The following is a 22114-nucleotide window of genomic DNA, read 5'->3' as shown; positions in this document are numbered from 1 at the left end:
ATCATTTAAGGTGGTAGTACATGGTTTTTTGGTTAACAGGAAAGAAGAAAACTATGAAATGTTGGTGTCTAACTTAATCGAGTGCTACAAAAACATGGGCTGTCAAATGTTGTTGAAAATTAATTTTCTTCATTCTGATCTCGAATTTTTTCGCTGAAAATCCTTGAAAATGCTCCCCATGGTGCAGTTTCATCAAGATATTTCCATGATGGAAAAGTGGTAAAACGGTTGCTGGGATCCTCTAATGATGGAGAGATTACTGCTGGTTCCTTATGAGGGAGAGTAAGTAAGAATACAAGAGAAAATCCCTTAGTACCAAACATTTTTAAGGACAATTACAGGTATGCTGATTATATATTATTGAAATATAACTATCTTGCTACGATTTATGACAATTTTTTCGAAGTTAAATGAGTTAGCATTAGTAGAGACATATGATGCAAGAAAGCAAGCTTATGCAGCATCAGCCAAAAAAAAAAAAACAAAGAAAAATGCTTCGATTTTACCCCTCCGTTTGTTCTAAATACCTGTCCAGCTCAGTCTTAAATTTATTTAGGCTATCAACTACCACAACAAAAGAAGGAAGTCTGTTCCACCAATCAACTACCTGCTGGCTAAAAGCAGACTTCCACACATCTATCCTACAACTGTCTTTCCTCAATTTGAATTTATGCCCTCTCAGGTGATTATTCTGAGCAAGAGGAAGAATCCTCTTCCTCCTGCTCAATCCCATCAGCATTGAGCATTCTCAAACCATTCAAGGCTTTATACACCTCAATCAGATCACCTTGCAGGTGCCTAGTCTCCAGACACTGTAATCTGCAAAACTTGAGCCTTTCTTGTAAGAGCAACCCTTTGTTCCATTCACTAATCTTGTTTCCTTTCTCTGTACTCGTTCCAACAGCTCTACATCCTTCTTAAAATGAGGTCTCCAGACCTGTATACAGTACTCAAGGTGTGGCCTGACCATTGCCGTATACAAGGGGATAATCACCTCCTTATCCCTGCTAGAAAAATTCCTGTATATCATTGACAAGACACCATGAGCCTCTCTTGCAGACCGTCTGCACGTCAGAAAACTTCATATCTGCCTGCACAATTACCCCCAGGTCCTTTTCATTCTCTACCACTGTCAGTTTGGTACCACAGAGTTGATACGTTACTCTGGGGTTATTGCTTCCCATATGTAGTACTTTACATATGTCAATAAACTTCATTTGCCACCTCTCTGCCCATCTGCTCAACTTTACTAGATCCTGTTGCAGCAGCATACTGTCATTAGTGTCATTAACAACTCTGCCAACCTTTGTAATGTCTGCAAACTTAGACATTAAGCCTGATATACCATCATCAATATCATTTATAAATACAGAAAACAACAATGGATCCAATACTGAACCCTGAGGGACTCCACTAATAACATTAGTCCACGAAGATCCAGTGTCCATTGATTACCACTCTGTTTTCTCCCACTCAACCATCCCTTTATCTATAGCAGCAATTTGCCTAAAATGCCGCACTTCTCCAATTTGTGCAGTAGTCTTCCATGTGCAACAATATCAAAAACCTGTCTGAGATCCAAATATATGATATTAAAGTTATTCTCTGCATCCAGTTGCTTTGTGACCACATCATAGTATCCATTGAAATTGGCCAGACAAGACTTCTCCTTAACAAAGCCATGCTGTGTCCGAGCTATAACTGAAGTCTTGTCTAGATGATCCTGCAGTGCTTCTTTAATCAGTGCCTCCATTAATTTAGAAGTTAAACTAACAGGTCTATAATTACTTGTATTGCCCTTTGATTCTATTTTGTGAATTAGGGTCACATTTGCACATCTACAGTCCATGGGTACCACCCCCGAGTTCAAGGAAGCTCTCATAATTATGGCTAAGGGTTTGCTTACTTCCTTTGCTGCCTTCTTTAATATAACTGGATAGATCCCATCCACCCCAAGTGCCTTTCTTATGTTTGTCTTCAACAATTTCTCCTCTGCTTTCCTCTCAGTTATTAAAAAATCATCTAGCTCACTGCCAGAGTTTAGTTCACCTCTGGCATTCCCCTCCCTCAATAACTCCTCATGTGTGAATGTAGATGCAAAATACTCATTTAGTTTGTTAGCCACCTGAGCACGATAATCAACTGTTGAACTATCGATATTCAGTGGACCAATCTGATTCATTCCCTTCCTTCTATAAAGGCGCCTCCGAAGCCAGGTGGGAAGGAGCAGCAGTGCGTAGCACACGCTTCTTGATTAGACCGGGGTTCGAGCCCGTCACCACCAAATAGGGAGCATGCGGAAAGGTCAGGGAATGACCACCGCACCGGAGCAATATGGCCTTAGTTGCTAATGCTCCTAAAAAAAAACCAAACCGTAAACCCTTCCTTCTATCATTTATAAATACAGAAAACAACAATGGATCCAATACTGAACCCTGAGGGACTCCACTAATAACATTAGTCCACGAAGATCCAGTGTCCATTGATTACCACTCTGTTTTCTCCCACTCAACCATCCCTTTATCTATAGCAGCAATTTGCCTCAAATGCCGCACTTCTCCAATTTGTGCAGTAGTCTTCCATGTGCAACAATATCAAAAACCTGTCTAAGATCCAAATATATGATATTAAAGTTATTCTCTGCATCCAGTTGCTTTGTGACCACATCATAGTATCCATTGAAATTGGCCAGACAAGACTTCTCCTTAACAAAACCATGCTGTGTCCGAGCTATAACTGAAGTCTTGTCTAGATGATCCTTCAGTGCTTCTTTAATCAGTGCCTCCATTAATTTCCTTCTTTAACCAGTGCCTCCATTAATTTAGAAGTTAAACTAACAGGTCTATAATTACTTGTATTGCCCTTTGATCCTATTTTGTGAATTAGGGTCACATTTGCACATCTACAGTCCATGGGTACCACCCCCGAGTTCAAGGAAGCTCTCATAATTATGGCTAAGGGTTTGCTTACTTCCTTTGCTGCCTTCTTTAATATAACTGGATAGATCCCATCCACCCCAAGTGCCTTTCTTATGTTTGTCTTCAACAATTTCTCCTCTGCTTTCCTCTCAGTTATTAAAAAATCATCTAGCTCACTGCCAGAGTTTAGTTCACCTCTGGCATTCCCCTCCCTCAATAACTCCTCATGTGTGAATGTAGATGCAAAATACTCATTTAGTTTGTTAGCCACCTGAGCACGATCATCAACAGTTGAATGATCAATATTCAGTGGACCAATCTGATTCATTCCCTTCCTTCTAGAGTTTACATAGGTAAAGAATTCTTTGCTGTTTTTCTTTGCATCCTTTGCCAAAGATTTCTCTTAATCTGCCTTTGTCTGCCTAACCTCCTTTGTGACTTGGTTACAGACCAGCTTATATCTATCATAGGCTTCCATGTCACCCATTAATTTTTATGTAACCCATGCATTTTTCTTCTCTGCCAAGTCTCATTAGTTCATCTGACATCCATTTAGGCCTAAATCTTGAACAATATTTCTTAGTTCGTATGTAAAGCCTAGTAGCTTCCAAGATAAATTCTTTGAATGCTTCCCATTTTGAATTTGCTGTTGGTAATATCATCAGTTGGTCCCACCGTATTGAATTTAAATACTGTCTCAGACCACCGTAGTCGCCTTTACGAAAGCAAAAACTGTTCCCTTTACCACTGATGGTAGTTACATCTTTGAGTAAATCCCACTTCAGCACACTGTGATCATTGCCACCTAGTGGTTCCTTTAAGCCTAAACATCCATTTAAGCCTAAACCTTGAACAATATTTCTTAATAGGTATGAAACTTTTAGTAGCTTCCAAGATTAATTCTTTGAATGCTTCCCATTTTGAATTTGTTGTTGGTAACATCATCAGTTGGTTCCACCATATAGAATTTAAATACACTCTCAGACCTCTTTAGTCACCTTTAAGAAAGCAAAATCCCTTCCATTTACTCTTGATGGTAGTTACCTCTTTGAGTAAATCTCACTTCAGCACACTGATCACTGCCACCTAGTGGTTCCTTTATCTGCAGAGTCTTAATGCATGAACAATCTCTACTGATAATCAAATCAAGTGTATTACTCCCTCTACTTGCCTCCTGAATATGCTGATGTAGAAAACAATCATCCAATAAATCCACAAAAGCCTTGTTAGTGTGTGAGTCACCAACCCACAAATTCCAGTCAATATCCGAGAAATTAAAATCCTCCATTGTAAGACTGATTTACTGGCCCATTCTATTTCCCTGTACAGTTTTTTATTATACTCATCAGAGTCATTAGGCCTCAGAGTTGTAGAGAACATACAATTTTTTTTTACACTTGGCATTAGCAAAGGCACATGATGCCAGAAAGCAAGCTTATATAGCATCAGCAAAAAAAAACAAAAAAAAACCCTTATTTCACCCATCCACTCGCTCCAAATGTTTGTCAAGTTCTGCCTTGAATCTATTTAAGCTATCAACTTCTACAATGACAGATGGAAGTTTGTTCCAGCAATCAACCACCATCTGGCTAAAGGCAAACTTCTGCACATCTATCCTATGCAACCGTCTGTCCTCAATTTGAATTTATGCCCTCTCAGGCGATTATTCTGAGCAAGAGGAACAATCCTATTAGCATTGAGCATGCTCAAACCATTCAAGGCTTTATACACCTCAATCAGATCACCTCGCAGGTGCCTAGTCTCCAGACACCGTAATTTGCAAAACTTAAGCTTTCTTCGTAAGAGCAACCCTTTGTTCTATTCACTAATCTTGTTGCCCTTCTCTGTACTCATTCCAGCAGCTCTACATCCTTCTTGAAATGAGGCCTCCAGACCTGTGTACAGTACTCAAGATGTGGTCTAACCATTGCCTTATACAAGGGGATAATCACCTCCTTATCCCTGCTAGAAAAATTCCTGTATATCATTGACAAGACACCAGGAGCTACTCTTGTAGACCATCTGCACTGCTCAGAAAACTTCATATCTGCCTGCTCAATTACCCCCAGGTCCTTTTCATTCTCTACCACTGTCAGTGTAGTACCACAGAGTTGTTACATTACTCTGGAATTACTGCTTCCCATATGTAGTACTTTATATTTACCAATGTTAAACTTCATTTGACATCTCTCAGCCTATCTGCTCAACTTTCCAAATCTTGTTGCAGCAACATACTGTCATTAGTGTCATTAACAACCCTGCCAACCTTCGTAATGTCTGCAAACTTGGACATTAAGTCTGATATACCATCATCAATATCATTTATAAATACAGAAAACAACAATGGACCCAACACTGAACCCTGAGGGACTCCGCTAATAACATTAGTCCGCGAAGAGCCAGTGTCCATTGATTACCACTCTCTGTCTTTTCCCACTCCCTTTATCTATAGCAGCAATTTGCCTCCAATGCCGCACTTCTCCAATTTGTGCAGCAGTCTTCCATGTGCAGCAGTATCAAAAGCCTTTCTAAGATCCAAATATATGATATAAAAGTTATTCTCTGCATCCAGTTGCTTTGTGACCACATCATAGTATCCATTGAAATTGGTCAGACAAGACTTCTCCTTAACAAAACCATGCTGTGTCCGAGCTATAATGGAAGTCTTGTGTAGATGATCCTGCAATGTTTCTTTAACCAGTGCCTTCATTAATTTCCTTGGTACAGAAGTTAAACTAACAGGTCTGTAATTACCTGTGTCTCCGTTTAATCCTCCTTTGTGGATTGTGATCACATTTGCACATCTCCAGTCCATGGATACCTCCCCTGAGTCCAGGGAAGCTGTCATAATTATGTCTAAGGGTTTGCTTGCTTCCTTTGCCGCCTCCTTTAATATAACTGGATAGATTGCATCCACCCCAGGTGCCTTTCTTGTGTTTATCTTCAACAATTTCTCCTCCACTTTACTCTCAGCTATTACAAGATTATCTAGCCTACTGCCAGAGTTTAGTTCACCTCTGGCATTCCCCTCCCTGAATAACTCCGCACATCTATTCTACATCTGTCTTTTCTTAATTTGAATTTATGCCCAATTAGGTTTGTAATCTGAACAAGTGGAAGGATCCCATCAGAATTTAGGGTGCTCAACCCATTCAAGGCCTTATACACCTCAATCAGATTACCGCACAGGTGCCTAGTCTCCAGCCACTGCAATTTGCAGAACTTAAGCCTCTCTTGGTAAGAGGATCCCTTCATTCCCCTCACCAATCTTGTTGCCCTTCTCTGTACACGCTCAAGCAAATATACATCCTTCCTAAAATGAGGCCTCCAGACCTGTATGCAGTACTCAAGGCGTGTCCTGACCATTTCCTTATACAGAGGGACAATCACCTCCTTTTCCCTGCTAGCAAAATTCCTATATATCACTATATATCATTGACAAAACCCCATGACCTGCCCTTGCAGCCTGTCTGCATTGCTCAGAAAACTTCATATCTGACTGCACAATTACTCCCAGGTCTTTTTAATTTCTACCACCTTAAGTGTAGTACCACAGTTGGTATCTTTCTCTCAGGTTACTTCTACCCATATGCAGTACTTTGCATTTGTCAAGGTTAAACTTCAATTGCCACTTCTTAGCCTATCTGCCCAAATTATCTAGATCCTGTTGCAGTAGCACACTGCCATTACTGTCATTAACAACCCTGCCAACCTTTGTATCCTCTGCAAACTTCGACACTAAGCCTGATATACCTTCATCAATATCATTGATAAATATACAAAACAACAGAGGGCCCAACACGGAACTCTGTGGGACTGCACTAATAACATTAAGTCCACGTATATAACCACTTCTGAGTTAGAGTATTAAAGCATTATAAAAAACGCATAAAACCCCAAAAATGCAGAATAGCTTTCAAAGCTACTCTGCATTTTAGCAGTTTTATTCTGCTTTAATATTCTTCCATATATGTATCTTATTTTTATTTTATTTTGTAAATAAACTATTTTAAAACTATTATTTGTAACTAAACTATTTTTAGTACTGTAATGTGGATTACATAAATTTTTTTAATTTCAGGATATGACGAGCCAGGAATTTAGAGTTATTGAAGTTAATGAACAAGCAGATAAACTAATAACAGAAGGTCATCCAGAAAGAGAAGTTATTTTGAAGAGAAAAGAGGTGGGTCAAGATAGAATGTATGTGTACAAAACCTCCAAACATAAGATATGAGATTTTTCACTTGTATTCTTAATAAACAAATAAGTAAAACTTGCAAAAATCTGCAAAATTGCTGTTAAGGAAATATGATAGACAATTTAAATCTAAAGTGTAAAGCATTTTCGGTGCCATTTTCTGAATAGTTAAAGAGATTTAATATAGATTCCGATGGGCATTTTCCCACACAGGACCGCAGGATGGAAACACTATGCTGAATTTTGGGCTAATGTAAATTTATGTAGAATTTGGATACGATAGTGATTAAATATTCATCTACATGTTAAAAATTACATGAAGCCCTTGTCAGTAGCTTCAGGAATGAATAAAACTTAATGTGTTAAAAAATACTTAAAATGCATTGCTATTTATTTCTTACTGGTGATCATCGTTGTCCACAGAACAGAAAGGAATTTTCAACATATCAGCCTGTTTCCAAAAAAACCAAAACCATTACTTTTTTTGTGTTCCATGGATTGGAAGGATCAACAGTAAGAATAAATATGTAGATCCTTTTTGGTATTTTTTCAATCTTTAATGTGTTAAAGTTTCAGTTATCTCTAAAGCTAAGGAAGGAACTGAAGAAGTCCCTCATCTCACTAACTTCAGGGATAGCTAAACTTTCACTTTGGATTAACAAAGTTTAGGATAATAATAATCAATCAGTATTGTGATATGACTTATTTTCAAAATACAAGTCATATCATAAATACTGCTTGATTATGCAATTTTGTTCCAAGAATAAGTTGACTGTAGTGTTTTACTACAGTATTAACCAGAAGTCAGCAAAGTTAGCCAGTGTTAGTCATGGTTATAGTCAGCCATGGTGACAACTTGTTTTTGATGTGAAAACATCTTTGGCAGCACCTACTAAATTTTTCAGACTTAAGTAAACTGATTGGTAATGAAAATGTGAGACGGAAATGCTTACATCACTCCCAACTAATCTCTGACGTTGAACTGGCTTATCTGCTTCTGCCTTGCTTCTCCCACATCAGTCACTAACATTGATTCAGTAGAGTAAGTAGCAGGCGTAAGCATAAAATGTTACTTGATTCATAACTTCGGGGTGTCTCCGTAGCCAGGTGGACAGGAGCAGCAGTGCATAGCACATAGCACATGCTTCTTGATTAGACAGGGGTTCGAGCCCCGTGACCACCAAATACGGAGGATGTGGAAAGGTCAGTGAATGACCACCGCATATCCCAAGAGCAATATGGCCTTAGTTGCTAATGCTCCTAAAAACCAAACAACAACATCATAACTTTGGTTCTAAAATGAAATGCAGGGTTGTTATTTAAGAATGCAACAATACAAATACAGTCCATTCCGGTTATTTGGGACACATCGGGACTAGTGCATTTTGGCCTGATTAAGTGGCTGCCCCAATTATCCGAAGTTTCACGTAAATAGTTAAAAATACAATGTATCCCCCTTTTACAATTGGTTCAGTGTACAATCAAATCACGTTACAGCGAACTCACCATAGTAAAGTACCATTCACTATACGATGTGTAGTAAGCGCTGGTCATTGCGATCATGTTTGTGAATTGAATTTTAATTCTATTAAACAGCGATTCTAATTAGAGAAAATAGGAGGAATATTATCCACAGGCTATAAAAGCAAAGATATATTAAGCACAAATTTACCCTTTATTACCTTACCAATTAAAAAGTTAAATGATACGTGAAAATTCGAAGAATATACATGATAATCGGAATAATTAATACGTACTGTAATATGTACATACGAACTAGTTGACATTTCTGTTCACTGACATTTGTGGGTGGAGGTTAAAATTTAAAACAGTAAAAAGATAAGCAATCAATAACAAAGAGCACGGCACACACAAATTGCAAGTAACATGATACGCGCAAGTGAGAACAGAGTAACGAGTTACAAGGCTTTAAAAATAGGAATGAAGAGAAGATCTTAAAATTAATTTTTTATATGATTGAAGATTTCATGGAAGTGTAAACACATTTCACCGTAATAACCCACAGAATTCCAGCTGTTGGTATTATCGCAAATTCAATAAGATCGAGTTTACCATCCATTTATGATTGATTTCACTAACAGAAAAGCCCAATAAACAGGTGACTGCTAATTGTTTTTATTGATTTATTATGGTTGTGACCTCCAGAATTTCAACCGAACCATGTGGTACCGTCGGAGACAATCGTAGGGTAATCTCTAGTGCTGCGGTCTTCTGTCCCGATTAAACGGCATGCTGTCCGAATTAAGCGAAGTAAGCCCTGGCTATTTTCTTGATTGGTTTCCGTTTTTTAAGATTTGCCCAAATAAACGGTTGCCCCGATTAACCGGTGGCCCAAATAACTGGAATTCACTGTATTTCACTTCCTACAATAGTTTTTGATTGTGATGTCATACTATTCTACAAATGAATTTCACTAAGTTTATTAGCAAAATACATTTGTAGGATAGTATGATGTCACAATCAAAATCACACTGTTTCTTATTTTAGCTATCACAAACCCATTGTAAGTAATTTACCAATTGAACATGTATTGCAACCCTCAAATTGATGAAATTGTCGAAAAAAATAAATGTTTTAAAATGTTAAACATGTTTGGATTCTTTTCATTCCTAAAACCCTTTAATCTCGTCCAAGCCAAGGATGTTTTCACATAAAATAAAACATCTTTCATGTGTACAAGGTACACATGCTGTTTTTTTTTTCAAGCAAAATGCATAATGAATAAAACCAAATTCATTTTTGATCCTTATGCATTTATACATCTCAAATGCAAATAAATTGTATTTTATGTGATTTTTAAGCTTGCTTGACTTGGTTCATACTGTCAAGTTGATTTCTAGTTTAAACTTGGCAGTAAGTTGAATTTATTAGCATGCCAGTTGACCACCACCTATGTTGTATAAGAATAACATAGAAAGAAGTTTTTTCCCCTTTTTAGTGAGTTTTCTAGTTTACTTAATGTAAATTAAAAATATATATACAGGGTGTCTCAAAAATACACGGCATAACTTCAGGAATGAGTTCCTCATATGTAGACAATAAAAATATTTTATATCACCATAGTTCCGGAAATGCTTGGTTCCCGAGTTATTAACCAGAATGTCTTATCTCCCGCAGATGATTTCCTTCATCACAAGGTACTTCAAGGTATTCATGTATTGATTGCGGCCTCCAGGGTTTCCCCTATATACCGCTGATTTCTCTGTAGTTTTAAAGCCGGCGAGTGTGTGTAAAAATATGTATGTAAATGTGTGTTTTGTTGTGTGTTGTTTGCTGGCACCTGCAGTCAGGAGGCAAGCACAAATATATCTTGCGTCCTGACTCCCGTCCCTAGCCACGAGGAGGCACTCCAGGGAGTCTAGCATACTGCTAATTGAGGTTCGAGGAACCTCAATAAAAATAAAAGGAAAAAATTAAGTTAGGAGAAGACAAGAGAGATAGGACAACAAGATAGTTCAAGTAGAAAAATAAACAAGAAGAATAAATTGTCAGGCGGCGAGCCCAATTCACCACCTCAAAAGACAAGAGTAAACAAGAAATGAAAGAGAAAAAAAAAGGGGGAAAAGCAAAGAGGAAAATTAAGAAAGCCGAAGTATATATAATATATACCAAAGAGAATTAACAAAAGGAAATTTCCAAAAGCAGAAAATTCCCAAAAGTTATATGTACAAAAGAAAATTTTACAACGACTAGTTATCTAAAGCACAAAATATGATACAACCGAAAAAGAAACACTTCCAACAGAAGAACAGTGAAAACTCCTGAGACCAGAAAATACAAAAGTGATATAAGTGACACAAGAAAATAGAGGAATTAGGTAAACAAGAGAGAAAAAGAAGAAAAAGTTAAGTATCTCAGTTAAATGAGGGAAATTCAAGAGGCAAAATCAGAAGAGAACCACACAAAGCCAGTAGGTGTGAAGATCACTATTAAGACTAAAAGAAAAATTATTACATGACGTAAATATAATTTCACAATCTAAAACAGTTAAATCTAATAAAATCTAATATAATTGGACTGGCCAGTAACAAAAGGGACCAAGCAAGGTCCTAAACATATTTAAATGAAACACACAAGGTATTAGGTTAGGAAAAAAGAAAAGAAAGGAGAAAAGATATATATATATATATATCTCTCAGAAATCTCAGTTAGGTAAGGAAAAATCAATAGGCAAAATCTGAATACCAGTCCAGTATGTGTGAAGGTTAAAGTAAAAACTTAAGGAATGTTATTACATGACATAAATAAATCTAGGCTTAAGAACTCAATTAAATCATTAGTAATTTAAAAGCAATTTAAACTAATTTAAAATCAAGATGGAAACTCTGCAGAAGGTACAAAATAAACCAAAAGAACAGATATATATACATATATTCATAAATGCAATATTAAACAAGCTAAACATGAAAAGTTTCCAGGGACCTTCCTAGAAACAGAAGAAAAACAACTAATGGCTTTAACCTAGTCTTGTAAGGCTGCAACCAAGTCTCTAAATATTTACAAAAACCAGAGCAAAGAAGAAAACTTAACTAACACTGCAGAGTTTCACAAATAAAAACGAAAACTCTGCAGAAAAACTAAGATAAAGCCAAGAGAACAAATATATATACAAAATTACAACATTACTTAACTGAACACGAGAACTGTTTCCAGGGACTTTCCTAGAAACAGAAATAAAACAACTAATGGCTTTAACCTAGTCCTGTAAGGCTGCAACCAAAACTCTAAATATTTACAAAACAAAGCAAAGTAAGAAAAATTTTAACTAACACTGCAGAGTTTCACAATTCAAAATCAATTAAATTCTAATAATATTCCGCTAATCTAAAACAAACAATTTCTGATAAAATTAAACAGGCCACTAACAAGGACCGAGCAAGGTCATCATCATATGTACAAAAATACAGATACACAATTTACAGTTTAAACAAAAAACTGCAGGGCCAGCACCAAAAGAAAACATTATTTGAGTACCATGGCATTCAAACATAATTAACCTGAAAACAGTAAAATCAGGAAATCAATATAAAGCATAATTTGTCCTAAGCCTAACTTCTTCAACAGCAGACATAAAGACAGTACAACTTTGATCTCTAAATGAATGGTTATGGTCCTTTTTTCTCACCCTACAATTTGGGCAAGAAGCAGGGATGTTAGGATTAGGGCAATCAGAGGCTTGATGGCCAGATAGACCACAGAGGCCACAAGTGTGTACAGTCTGTCTGCAAGTGCGAGAGGAGTGTCCATATTGCAGGCACTTAAAACAGCGTAGGGTGATGAAGAAGTCTTTTATAGTGTGTCCCGTCCAGTTAAGGAAAACACGATTTTTCATACCAATAAAGTAAGATCTAATCCTGGGAGAAACCTCAAGAACCCAATGCAAGTTTCCTTTATTTTTGGCAGTGATTTTAAGACAAATTTTAGTCTCTTTTGAGAAATCCGATGAAGAGACCTCAAAACCAGAGAGGTTGCGTTCAAACAAATCTTCCAGCAAGTCTATCACTTGTGTCATGAGGAATATCGTATATTACCATAGTAGGGTTTATTTTCTTAGCAAGTTCAGTTTTTAATTTCAGCTCACCAAATTTAGGGCACTCTTTGATTTTATTAAGGTCGAGAAGTGAATCCGTTTCAATAGATACGCCTTTGTCTCTAATTTTCCTGATGGATTTAATTTTGACGTGTTTCAAGTCAGATTTCAAGTTCCTGGTGATAGTACAATGAACCTCCTCACTGGTAACAAAAGAAGAACTGTCATCCGATTTAACTAAAAGGACAAAGCTATTTTGAGGTTGAGATGAGGCAGGAGCTCTAAAGGCAGAAACAGTATTAGCAAAGGTAGGGGGGCTAGAAGAGGATGGTCCAGAATCACGGGACTCAGGAGGCAAGGTCACTTTGGAATTTAGAACCTCCAACTGCAGAGTCAGGGAATTCAATTTAGATTGCAAATCCAATATTTGATTGTCTTTAGAAGTCAGAGGATCAGGAGGCAAAGAAGACGAAATCAGAGTAGAGAGTTCTTCTAACCGCGTGGCAAGAGATTCTAATTTTGATTGAATTTCCGCAGTTAGATCGTCTTTAGTTTTAAAAGCTTCTGTTACGTTATCAAACTTTTCAAAAAGCATCCCCAAAGAATCCAACTTGGAGTTGAGTATGGTAATTTGGTTGTCCTTAGATTTTAGTAATTCTGTTAAATTGGTGTTATCCCTGGATAAATCCTGTAAACTTGAAAGTCTTTTATTGAGTTCTGCAATCTTGGCATTCTTTTCAACCACAAGAGAATGACCTTCCTCAACTGAAGGGGCTACAGCTTGAATGATTTCCTCAAGTGATTCAATTGATTCAATCAGTGATTCAATCCAACAGCGCCAAGACATACTAAGAAAAGAAGCAATTGTGGTTTCAGACAACTCATTTGTAAATTGAACATATCATTTTTTATAATGGTTAAAAGCTTTAATAAGAACACCAGGCTCCCATAAGTTCAGACATTTACCAGCAACAGAAGAAGAAGAAGCCGATGCATCCACTGTAGACAAAGGTGTAGAGGTGGAATTAGTCACAAGATTATGGTCTTTAGCAATCACCGGAGAACCAGACAAGGACTGGGTGTCACTCGCACAATCAGCAAGGTTCACAGTTTGATTCAAAGAGTGATTCAAGTCAGGAGCTGACGAGGGCTTTGTGGGCCTAGGCTGAGGGAAGCCTAGGAAAGAATCACCAGAGCCAGAAGAAGAAGAGATATTCATCTTATTGAATTATTAAAGTGAAGGAAAAACATGTATGTATGAAAAATTTGGTCTCTGTTAAGGATCAGGGGAAGAAATCGCACTAAAAGAAAATAATCTTTTAGTTACCAGAAAAACTGCTAGGTGGCAGTGTTGAACTGAAGATCAGGGTGAAAAAAGACTGTAAACTAAATTTTATTAAAATCGGTTGGATAGGAGCTGAGAAATGCCGTCTACAATATTTCACTAAAAATGACAAAAAAACCCGGGATGAAAAAAGGGGTTTTGGTGAACCGGTAATATCTCCGGTAATTATTGGACGATTGATGTGAAACTTTGTCAGGAGAAGAAAATGTCTGTCTTTTACTCATATATACTGTTTCCAAAAGAATAGAGTCACTTGGTATGGAGATAATAACGAACTCGAGAACTGGCCACCAGAAGGCACTGGCGACCACACCAGAAGATGGACAGTCTCAAGAGGTTATAAGAAGAAGAATCATGTAGGTAGAGTCCATAGGAACTGAGAATCCACAAGTTTACCAGCCCAAAAACAGCCCAACATCAGTTCTTAGGCCTAAGTAAAAGAGGGGTGGTCGGTGACATCAAAAATATGTCTCTATAATGTTCGAACACTAAGTTACCTGTTTCTGAGGTAAGAAAACAAAAGTCACTCCTAAACTTTTTTCACCTCAGTATACATATATACACAACTAATGTTATAAAAGCAAGGTATGATCCAAATATTTTTCACCTTAGTAATTTTAAAAAGGTAAAGACACATGTCACTTTGATTCTTGCACCTCAGTATATATATAACTACTTAGTGCAAGGCAATGACAACTCAAAGTAAGTACCCATGATGCACTTCAATAGGGTCTACTAATATTTTTACATAAAGATACAGTGGTACCTTGGATTACGAGTAACTTGGTATGCGAGTGTTTTGCAAGACGAGCAAAAATTTTTAATAAATTTTAACTTGATAAACGAGCGAGGTCTTGCAATACGAGTACAGTCAGTCCTCGTATAACACGTGTTTACACTACACTAATTCGATCATACACGATTTATAAATAGGGGAACGATATCTTATATAACACGAACCGAATTCGCTTATGCACAATTAGCCCTTGTGTTTACAAGAAATGGCAGTCGAACGCAGAATCACCCCAACCGAACGCAACCCGATAGGAATGAAGAGATTTTGAAAATGTATTTATGGTTTTTTATATCAGTGAAGTGGAAACACATTTCACCATAATAACGTAAAAACTAACACAATTCCAGCTATCGGTATAATCGCAAATGCAATTAGATCGAGTTTACTACCAGTTTATAACAGATTCCACTCGCAAGAAACTAGAAATTGTTTTTATTGTTTTATGGTAGTAACCCCTAGAAATGTGCTTTAGTAAAATGTGAGGTGTTAATAGAGTTGTCTCTGCCTTTACGGTGTTGTTTATTCAGTTGCTACACGCGCAGCTTTGTTTATGTGTATCAAGCGTGCCTCCTCGTTTTGTAGTTGTGCTTTATTCCCTAAAAATGAGTAAAATAATTAAAAGGTGTGAAAAGGAAGCATCCTGGCGAAGACACTGCAGATTCAGAGAGAAAAAAAAAAAAGCAATATCGATAAACAGAGGCGGATGGGTCAAAAATTCTTACCCGGGAAAATTTATAGTGGCCTCATACTACGGTTTATGGCCAAAATCACACCGGCCTCCGGCCCACTGGGCTACACGCGTGCAGCTTTGTTTTATGTGTATCAAGCGTGCCTCCTCGTTTTGTAATAGTGCGAGCGATGAATCTGATTTCCGTGAAATCCTCAAAAGGAGGCAAAAGCAAGTGTCATTGGAAAGATTCCTTGTTAAAGTCGCACAAAAAGAAAAAATCAACAGATAGCAGTGATTCCGTTAGAGACAGTGAAAGTCGTCCTACCCAATAATTAATAAATTCGATTGCTTTATGTATATTAAATTTAATTAAAAATATAAAAAAGGTATGTATTTTGTATTAATCATTTTTACAGTATATGAATATTTTTGAGTTTTGGAACAAATCATCTGGGTTTCCATTATTTCTTATGGGGAAATTCGCTTTGATATACGAGTGCTTTGGATTACGAGCACGTTTCCGGAACGAATTATGCTCGCAAACCAAGGTACCACTGTACCTAGTTCTGTACACTCAAAATGGCAGTCTCACTCTGAATAAGTAGCCACATATAAGGCCTAGACAAAATCGAATGTTAATCAAAATGGCGGTCTCCAGTGGGGGCAGCCATGATATTTAAGATGGCAGCCTGCATAACATAACGTTCCCTCCAAAAACTTTTAACCTTAAAGCTCATTGGCTCGTCAGTCGAGGAAGAAGCAATGGCGTCAAGTCAAAACCAAAAACTAAATCTGAGGGCAAAGCCAAATAATCACAACTTTTTTTTATGGCTGGCTATTGACACACTAAATAAAGTTGTATTCAGTTCCCCAGTGTCACCAGCAGCCACCCTAAAGTTCCAGAATAGTGTGAAGACCCTAGACACCCCCTATTACAGAAGGTCAAAGGCCAAGCTAAAGATATTCAGTCCGTCAGCAGAGGAGACAATATTAAGTGGTAGCCATTTTTCCATGTTATTATACTTTTCAAAAACTCTGAATTTAGGCAGTGCAAAAAACAGTTAGCAAAGCGCTACCCCAGTGCTGACAGACAACAGAAGGTGTCAACCAACTCACCACAAACTCTTCTAACTAAGGGTATACATTTTACTTAGGGGGATGGCCTGGAAACACAAATTTAAAGATAATATCCATAAGACACTGAAAACACGTCATCACAAGGCAAGTGCTATCCACGTAGTAGGCCATCACAAGGTACCGACAGAATCTGGTGGTTTTCCATTCCGACCATGTACTTAAATCAGGAGCAAGCGGATATGCACTTTATGTATGGTTTGGCAGACGCAGTGCTCTGGAGGCTCATCGTTTGTACCATGAAAGGTTCCCAGAACGAAGATGTCCAGACAGGAAAACATTTGAAGGTATCCATTGCCGCCTTTGTGAACATGGGACCTTTACACCTCGTGCTGCCGACAGAAGATGACCAAGATCTATGACTCCTGAAGTAGAGGAGGAGATTTTGGATGTTGTGCATGCCACTCCTGGAATTAGCACAAGCAGAATAGCAACGCAACTGGCTGTTCAACGTTGGACTATTTGGAGAGTGTTGCGAGAACATCAACTGTATCCTTACCATCTGCAACGGGTACAGGCCTTGTCACCAGCAGATTACCCTGTGCGAGTAATGTTCTGCCAGTGGTTCTTGCAGAAGTGTGGTACAACTTTCCTCACTTTCCTGCCTTAGTGATATGCACAGACGAAGCACAGTTCACATGAGACGGAATCCAAAACTTTCACAATCAGCATGTATAGGCTGAGGAAAACCCACATGCAATTCTTCCATCACATCACCAACAACAGTTCAGCTTCAACATCTGGGCTGGTGTTTTTGGTGATAAGTTATTTGGGCCCCACGTACTTCCAAACAAACTCACAGGGCAGGCGTTCAGAAACTTGCCTGTAAGGAAATCAGGCCTGATTTCTTGGAAACAACATGCCTGATTTCTTGGACGACACGCCACTGATCATTCGTCAACAAGCACACTTCATGCATGATGGCACTCCTGCACATTTCAGCCACCTAGCCCGCAATCACCTGAATCGAAGGTTTTCTGGTTGGTGGATAGGTAGAGGTGGACCAACTGCCTGGCCTCCACGCTCACCGATTTAAACTCACTAGATTTCTTCTTGTGGGGCCATTTAAAGTCATTGGTGTATTCGACTCTGGTAGCTGATGTGGAAACTCTCCGCAATCGAATTGTGGCAGGTTGCGAGACAATACGAAACATGCCAGGAATTTGGCATTGTCTTTGCGAGTCCATGAGACGAGGCCTGTATTCAGGCAGAAGGTGGACATTTTGAACAATTACTGTAAGGTGATGTGAACAATTAAGTGTCATAGACACCTTCAGACTTGGAAACCAAGCATTTTTGGAACTATGTTGATATAAAATATTTTTATTGTCTACATATGAGGAACTCATTTCTGAAGTTATGCCGTGTATTTTTGAGACACCCTGTATATATATTTTGTAATGAATCCCTTACTATTGTAATTAAACGGAGAATAGAGGAAATTAAATTCTTTTTATTAAATAATTTTAGTGCAGTGAAGTGACATTCCTATCACATTATATACCTGAGTAAAGTATGCTTTTTGACTGTCATATTAGAAGTAAATATCTGTTTATATCCATTATGGATGCAATAACTAAGAGTTTTAACTTCATTGTTACTGCTTTTTGCAACTGATATATTGATGCAGCAGTTAACACTGACCCTTGCATTTCTCTAGCAGTATGTGGACTTGGTATAGGGTGTTCATTGTAAACCTATGCATGAGCTTCGATTTCATGATAATGTTAAAAGATTAAAGTACTGCTGCTCATGTAAGAGTTCACTTTGCCATGATGGTATTGAAATTTTGGATAAAATTTATTTCACTGATGAGGTGAGGTTTCACCTTAGTGGCTACCTCAGCAGTCAAAATTAGAGAATATGGAGCACTGGAAATTTGCACATTTTTTGTGAAATCTTATATGATCAAAAATTGCTGTTTGGTGTGTTATATCTCAATGAAGGATAGTTGGGACTATATTTTTTGAACAAACTGTTACCTCTGATGTTTACCAAGGCATCATGATCTGATTGAGGTGTAGAGGAAAATGAAAGTGCCATCTGGCACTAACAGGATGGGCCAACCTGCCATACTGTACACTCAACCACCTAGGCTACCTAGGTCTTCTGATTTCACACCTCCAGATTTCTTTTAATAGGAATTTTAAGGCAGAAAGTTCACAAGATCAATCCATGAAGCGTTCAACAGCTTTGAGCGAGCATTGAAAATACAGTCAGGAGTGTATTTAATACACTCCTGACTCAGGAGTGCGAGAAGACAGAGGGTGGTAATCAATGGGTGCTGCTCTTCTTGGACTAATGTTATTAGTGGAGTCCCACAGGGTTTGGTGTTAGGTCCACTGTTGTTTTGTATATTTATCAATGATATTGATGAAGGTATATCAGGCTTAATGTCGAAGTTTGCAGATGATACAAAGGTTGGCAGGGTTGTTAATGACAGTAATGGCAGTGTGCTACTGCAACAGGATCTAGATAATTTGGGCAGATGGGCTAAGAAGTGGCAACTGAAGTTTAACCTTGACAAATGCAAAGTACTGCATATGGGTAGAAGTAACCCCAGAGAAACGTACCAACTGTGTGGTACTACACTTAAGGTGGTAGAAAATGAAAAAGACCTGGGAGTAATTGTGCAGGCAGATATGAAGTTTTCTGAGCAATGCAGACAGGCTGCCAGGGCAGGTCATGGGGTTTTGTCAATGATATATAGGAATTTTGCTAGCAGGGAAAAGGAGGTGATTATCCCTCTGTATAAGGCAATGGTCAGGCCACGCCTTGAGTACTGCGTACAGGTCTGGAGGCCTCATTTTAGGAAGGATGTAGATTTACTTGAGCGTGTACAGAGAAGGGCAACAAGATTGGTGAGGGGAATGAAGGGATCCTCTTATCAAGAGAGGCTTAAGTTCTGCAAATTGCAGTGGCTGGAGACTAGGCACCTGCGCGGTGATCTGATTGAGGTGTATAAGGCCTTGAATGGGTTGAGCACGCTGAATTCTGATGGGAACCTTCCACTTGTTCAGATTACGAACCTAAGGGGGCATAAATTCAAATTACGAAAGGACAGATGTAGAATAGATGTGCGGAAATTTGCCTTTAGCCAGCGGGTGGTTAATTGCTGGAACAAACTTCCATCTGTCGTGGAAGTTGATAGGTTGAATAAATTTAAGGAGGAACTGGACAGGCATTTGGAGGGAATGGTGTGATTTTTTTTTTTTTTTTTTTTTTGGCTGATGCTGCATAAGCTCATATATTTGCTTTCTTGCATCACATGCCACTACTACTCTGTCACATCACTTGTAGTATGACCAGAAGAGTGAAGTTATATATTGCTAACAATGGAGGACACTTCCAGCATTGTTTATAAAATATTATTTGTTAATTATTCTGATAAATTTTTTTTGATCATTTTTGGATTTGCTTTTAAAATGACACTGTATTGCAATGTGGATTAGCTAATTTAAGTTTAATGGAGTGGGTTGATGTCACATTCAGGATAAATTCTTAGTCACTGAAAAAAAATACTTAATCGTGTGGGTGTAGTAAGTTGATTTATTTGGTGATTTACAATTACAATACTGATTCCCTTATATACAGGCATTTTTGCAGAGTGTTTTTTCAGATACTAGTAATTTGAAGTTTTTATACTTTTATAATTGTAGTTATTTATTATAGGAATTGAATGATGCCTGGCAAAGACTGAAAGCTCTTACTCTTCTCCGACAAGAAAAATTGTTTGGTGCTCATGAAATTCAACGTTTCAATAGGTAAAGCTTTCTTGATTCTTCCCATATGACAAAAATTATTGACAAAATTTTAATTGACATTCACTAGTGTACTGTTCTTTATACATAAACTTTCATATTAATTTACTTAATATACTCAACCACCCAATCAACATATTTATTATTGTTGATTATTGTATAACTGAAAGCTTTGGACACTAAAAGAAAACTTGGTAGTTGGGGGGATTTCTTGAGCTGTTGGCTACGTGTTGTTGCTTAACCCTTAGGATAATATTTACTTATTTATGATTTTTGTGTGTGAACTCTGCAGGGCTGTGTTAAGTGTTTATAGACCTTGGGCGCTATCATAATTATAGGACCACAAGTTAAATCTATAGATAAATGCTTGCATTCTGTAAAATTTGTAGATCCCATAATACAGTTTGATTCAAAATTCATGCATCCCAAAATTTTGAATTAGTGATATTTGGGCTATGTTAATTGTAAATCGTACTGTATAATCATAGATCTGTGTGATAAATGACTGTGATGTTCTGTCTGATACCATGAATGTGATGCGTTGTGTGATAACATAATTGTGATGCTCTTAACTATGATATTTTGTCTATAATTCATATTTCAATATTGTAATTCTTTGATGTTAGGAATATGTGTGATACAGTAATACCCCGACTTACGCTACCCCGACTTACGCGAACTCGGAGTTACGCGGTTCTTGATTTTTTTCGTTTGGCAACGCTGCCGCCCACTACCTTCAAGGTCGTTTTTCATATGTTATCGATATACGGTGCGACGGCGGAGAATGAGAGCGAAAGATGAACAAAATTCAACTTTGTTGCTTTTATGTTTTTTATATCAGTGAAGGGGAAACACATTTCACCATAATAACGTAAAAACCAACACAATTCCAGCTATCGGTATAATCGCAAATGCAATTAGATCGAGTTTACTACCAGTTTATAACAGATTTCACTAGCAGAAACGCAACTGGATTTTTATTGTTTTATGGTAGTAACCCCTAGAAATGTGAGGTGTTAATAGTGTATCTCTGCCTTTATGGTGTTGTTTATTCAGTTGCTACATGCGCGCAGCTTTGTTTATGCGTATCAAGCATGCCTCCTCGTTTTGTAATTGTGCTTTATTCCCTAAAAATGAGTAAAATACTTAATTAAAAGGTGTGAAAAGGAAGCGTCCTGGTGAAGACACTGCAGATTCAGAGAGAAAAAGAAAAGCAATTATCGATAAACAGAGGCGGACTGGGTCAAAAATTCTTACCCGGGAAAATTTATAGTGGCCTCATACTATGGTTTATGGCCAAAATCACACTGGCCCACCGGGGTTTCCCCGGTAAGGCTTATGGCCAGTCCACCTCTGTCGATAGAGAAAAAATATGAAATTGTGAAACGCTTTGAGCGAAATGAAAGACCATGTGATATTGCACGTGCTACAGGCCTAAATGAAGCAACGGCGAAAAGCACATGACAATTGCAAACTTGACAGGTTGAAAATTGAAAAGGGCTCAATTGTAAAGGGCTTAAAAATTTTAGAAAACATAAACTCCAACGAAGAACGCGTTATAGCTACAAAGCAAGGAATAAAAAAAATTTTAGCTTTCTACGAAGAAATTCTGCGTGAAAAAAAGAACGCGCTGTGTCGTCAGACGAATTTGTTAGATTTTATGAAGCCATCGACATAGAAATAACTTTTTTACGTAAGTCATTTGTTTTTTTTAATACATATATTGTATTAATATGTAT

The 22114-nt window shown here is 37.7% G+C and overlaps 1 protein-coding gene across 1 annotated transcript in view; it reads left to right on the top strand.

The window, feature by feature from the left end:
- Positions 1-22114, top strand: part of LOC150089433 (spectrin alpha chain-like) — a 579218-nt gene that overhangs the window by 68543 nt on the left and 488561 nt on the right. The window contains 2 exon segments of the mRNA XM_090389473.1: positions 7000-7104; positions 20287-20378. Coding sequence (XP_090245599.1) covers positions 7000-7104; positions 20287-20378 — 197 coding nt within the window.

This window comes from Mastigoproctus giganteus, chromosome 2, assembly GCF_048544385.1.
Source record: "Mastigoproctus giganteus isolate SK-2022 chromosome 2, ASM4854438v1, whole genome shotgun sequence".
Classification (NCBI taxonomy): domain Eukaryota; kingdom Metazoa; phylum Arthropoda; class Arachnida; order Uropygi; family Thelyphonidae; genus Mastigoproctus; species Mastigoproctus giganteus.
Note: the sequence above shows the minus strand (reverse complement) of the source record. Positions and strands in the feature narration are given on the sequence as shown.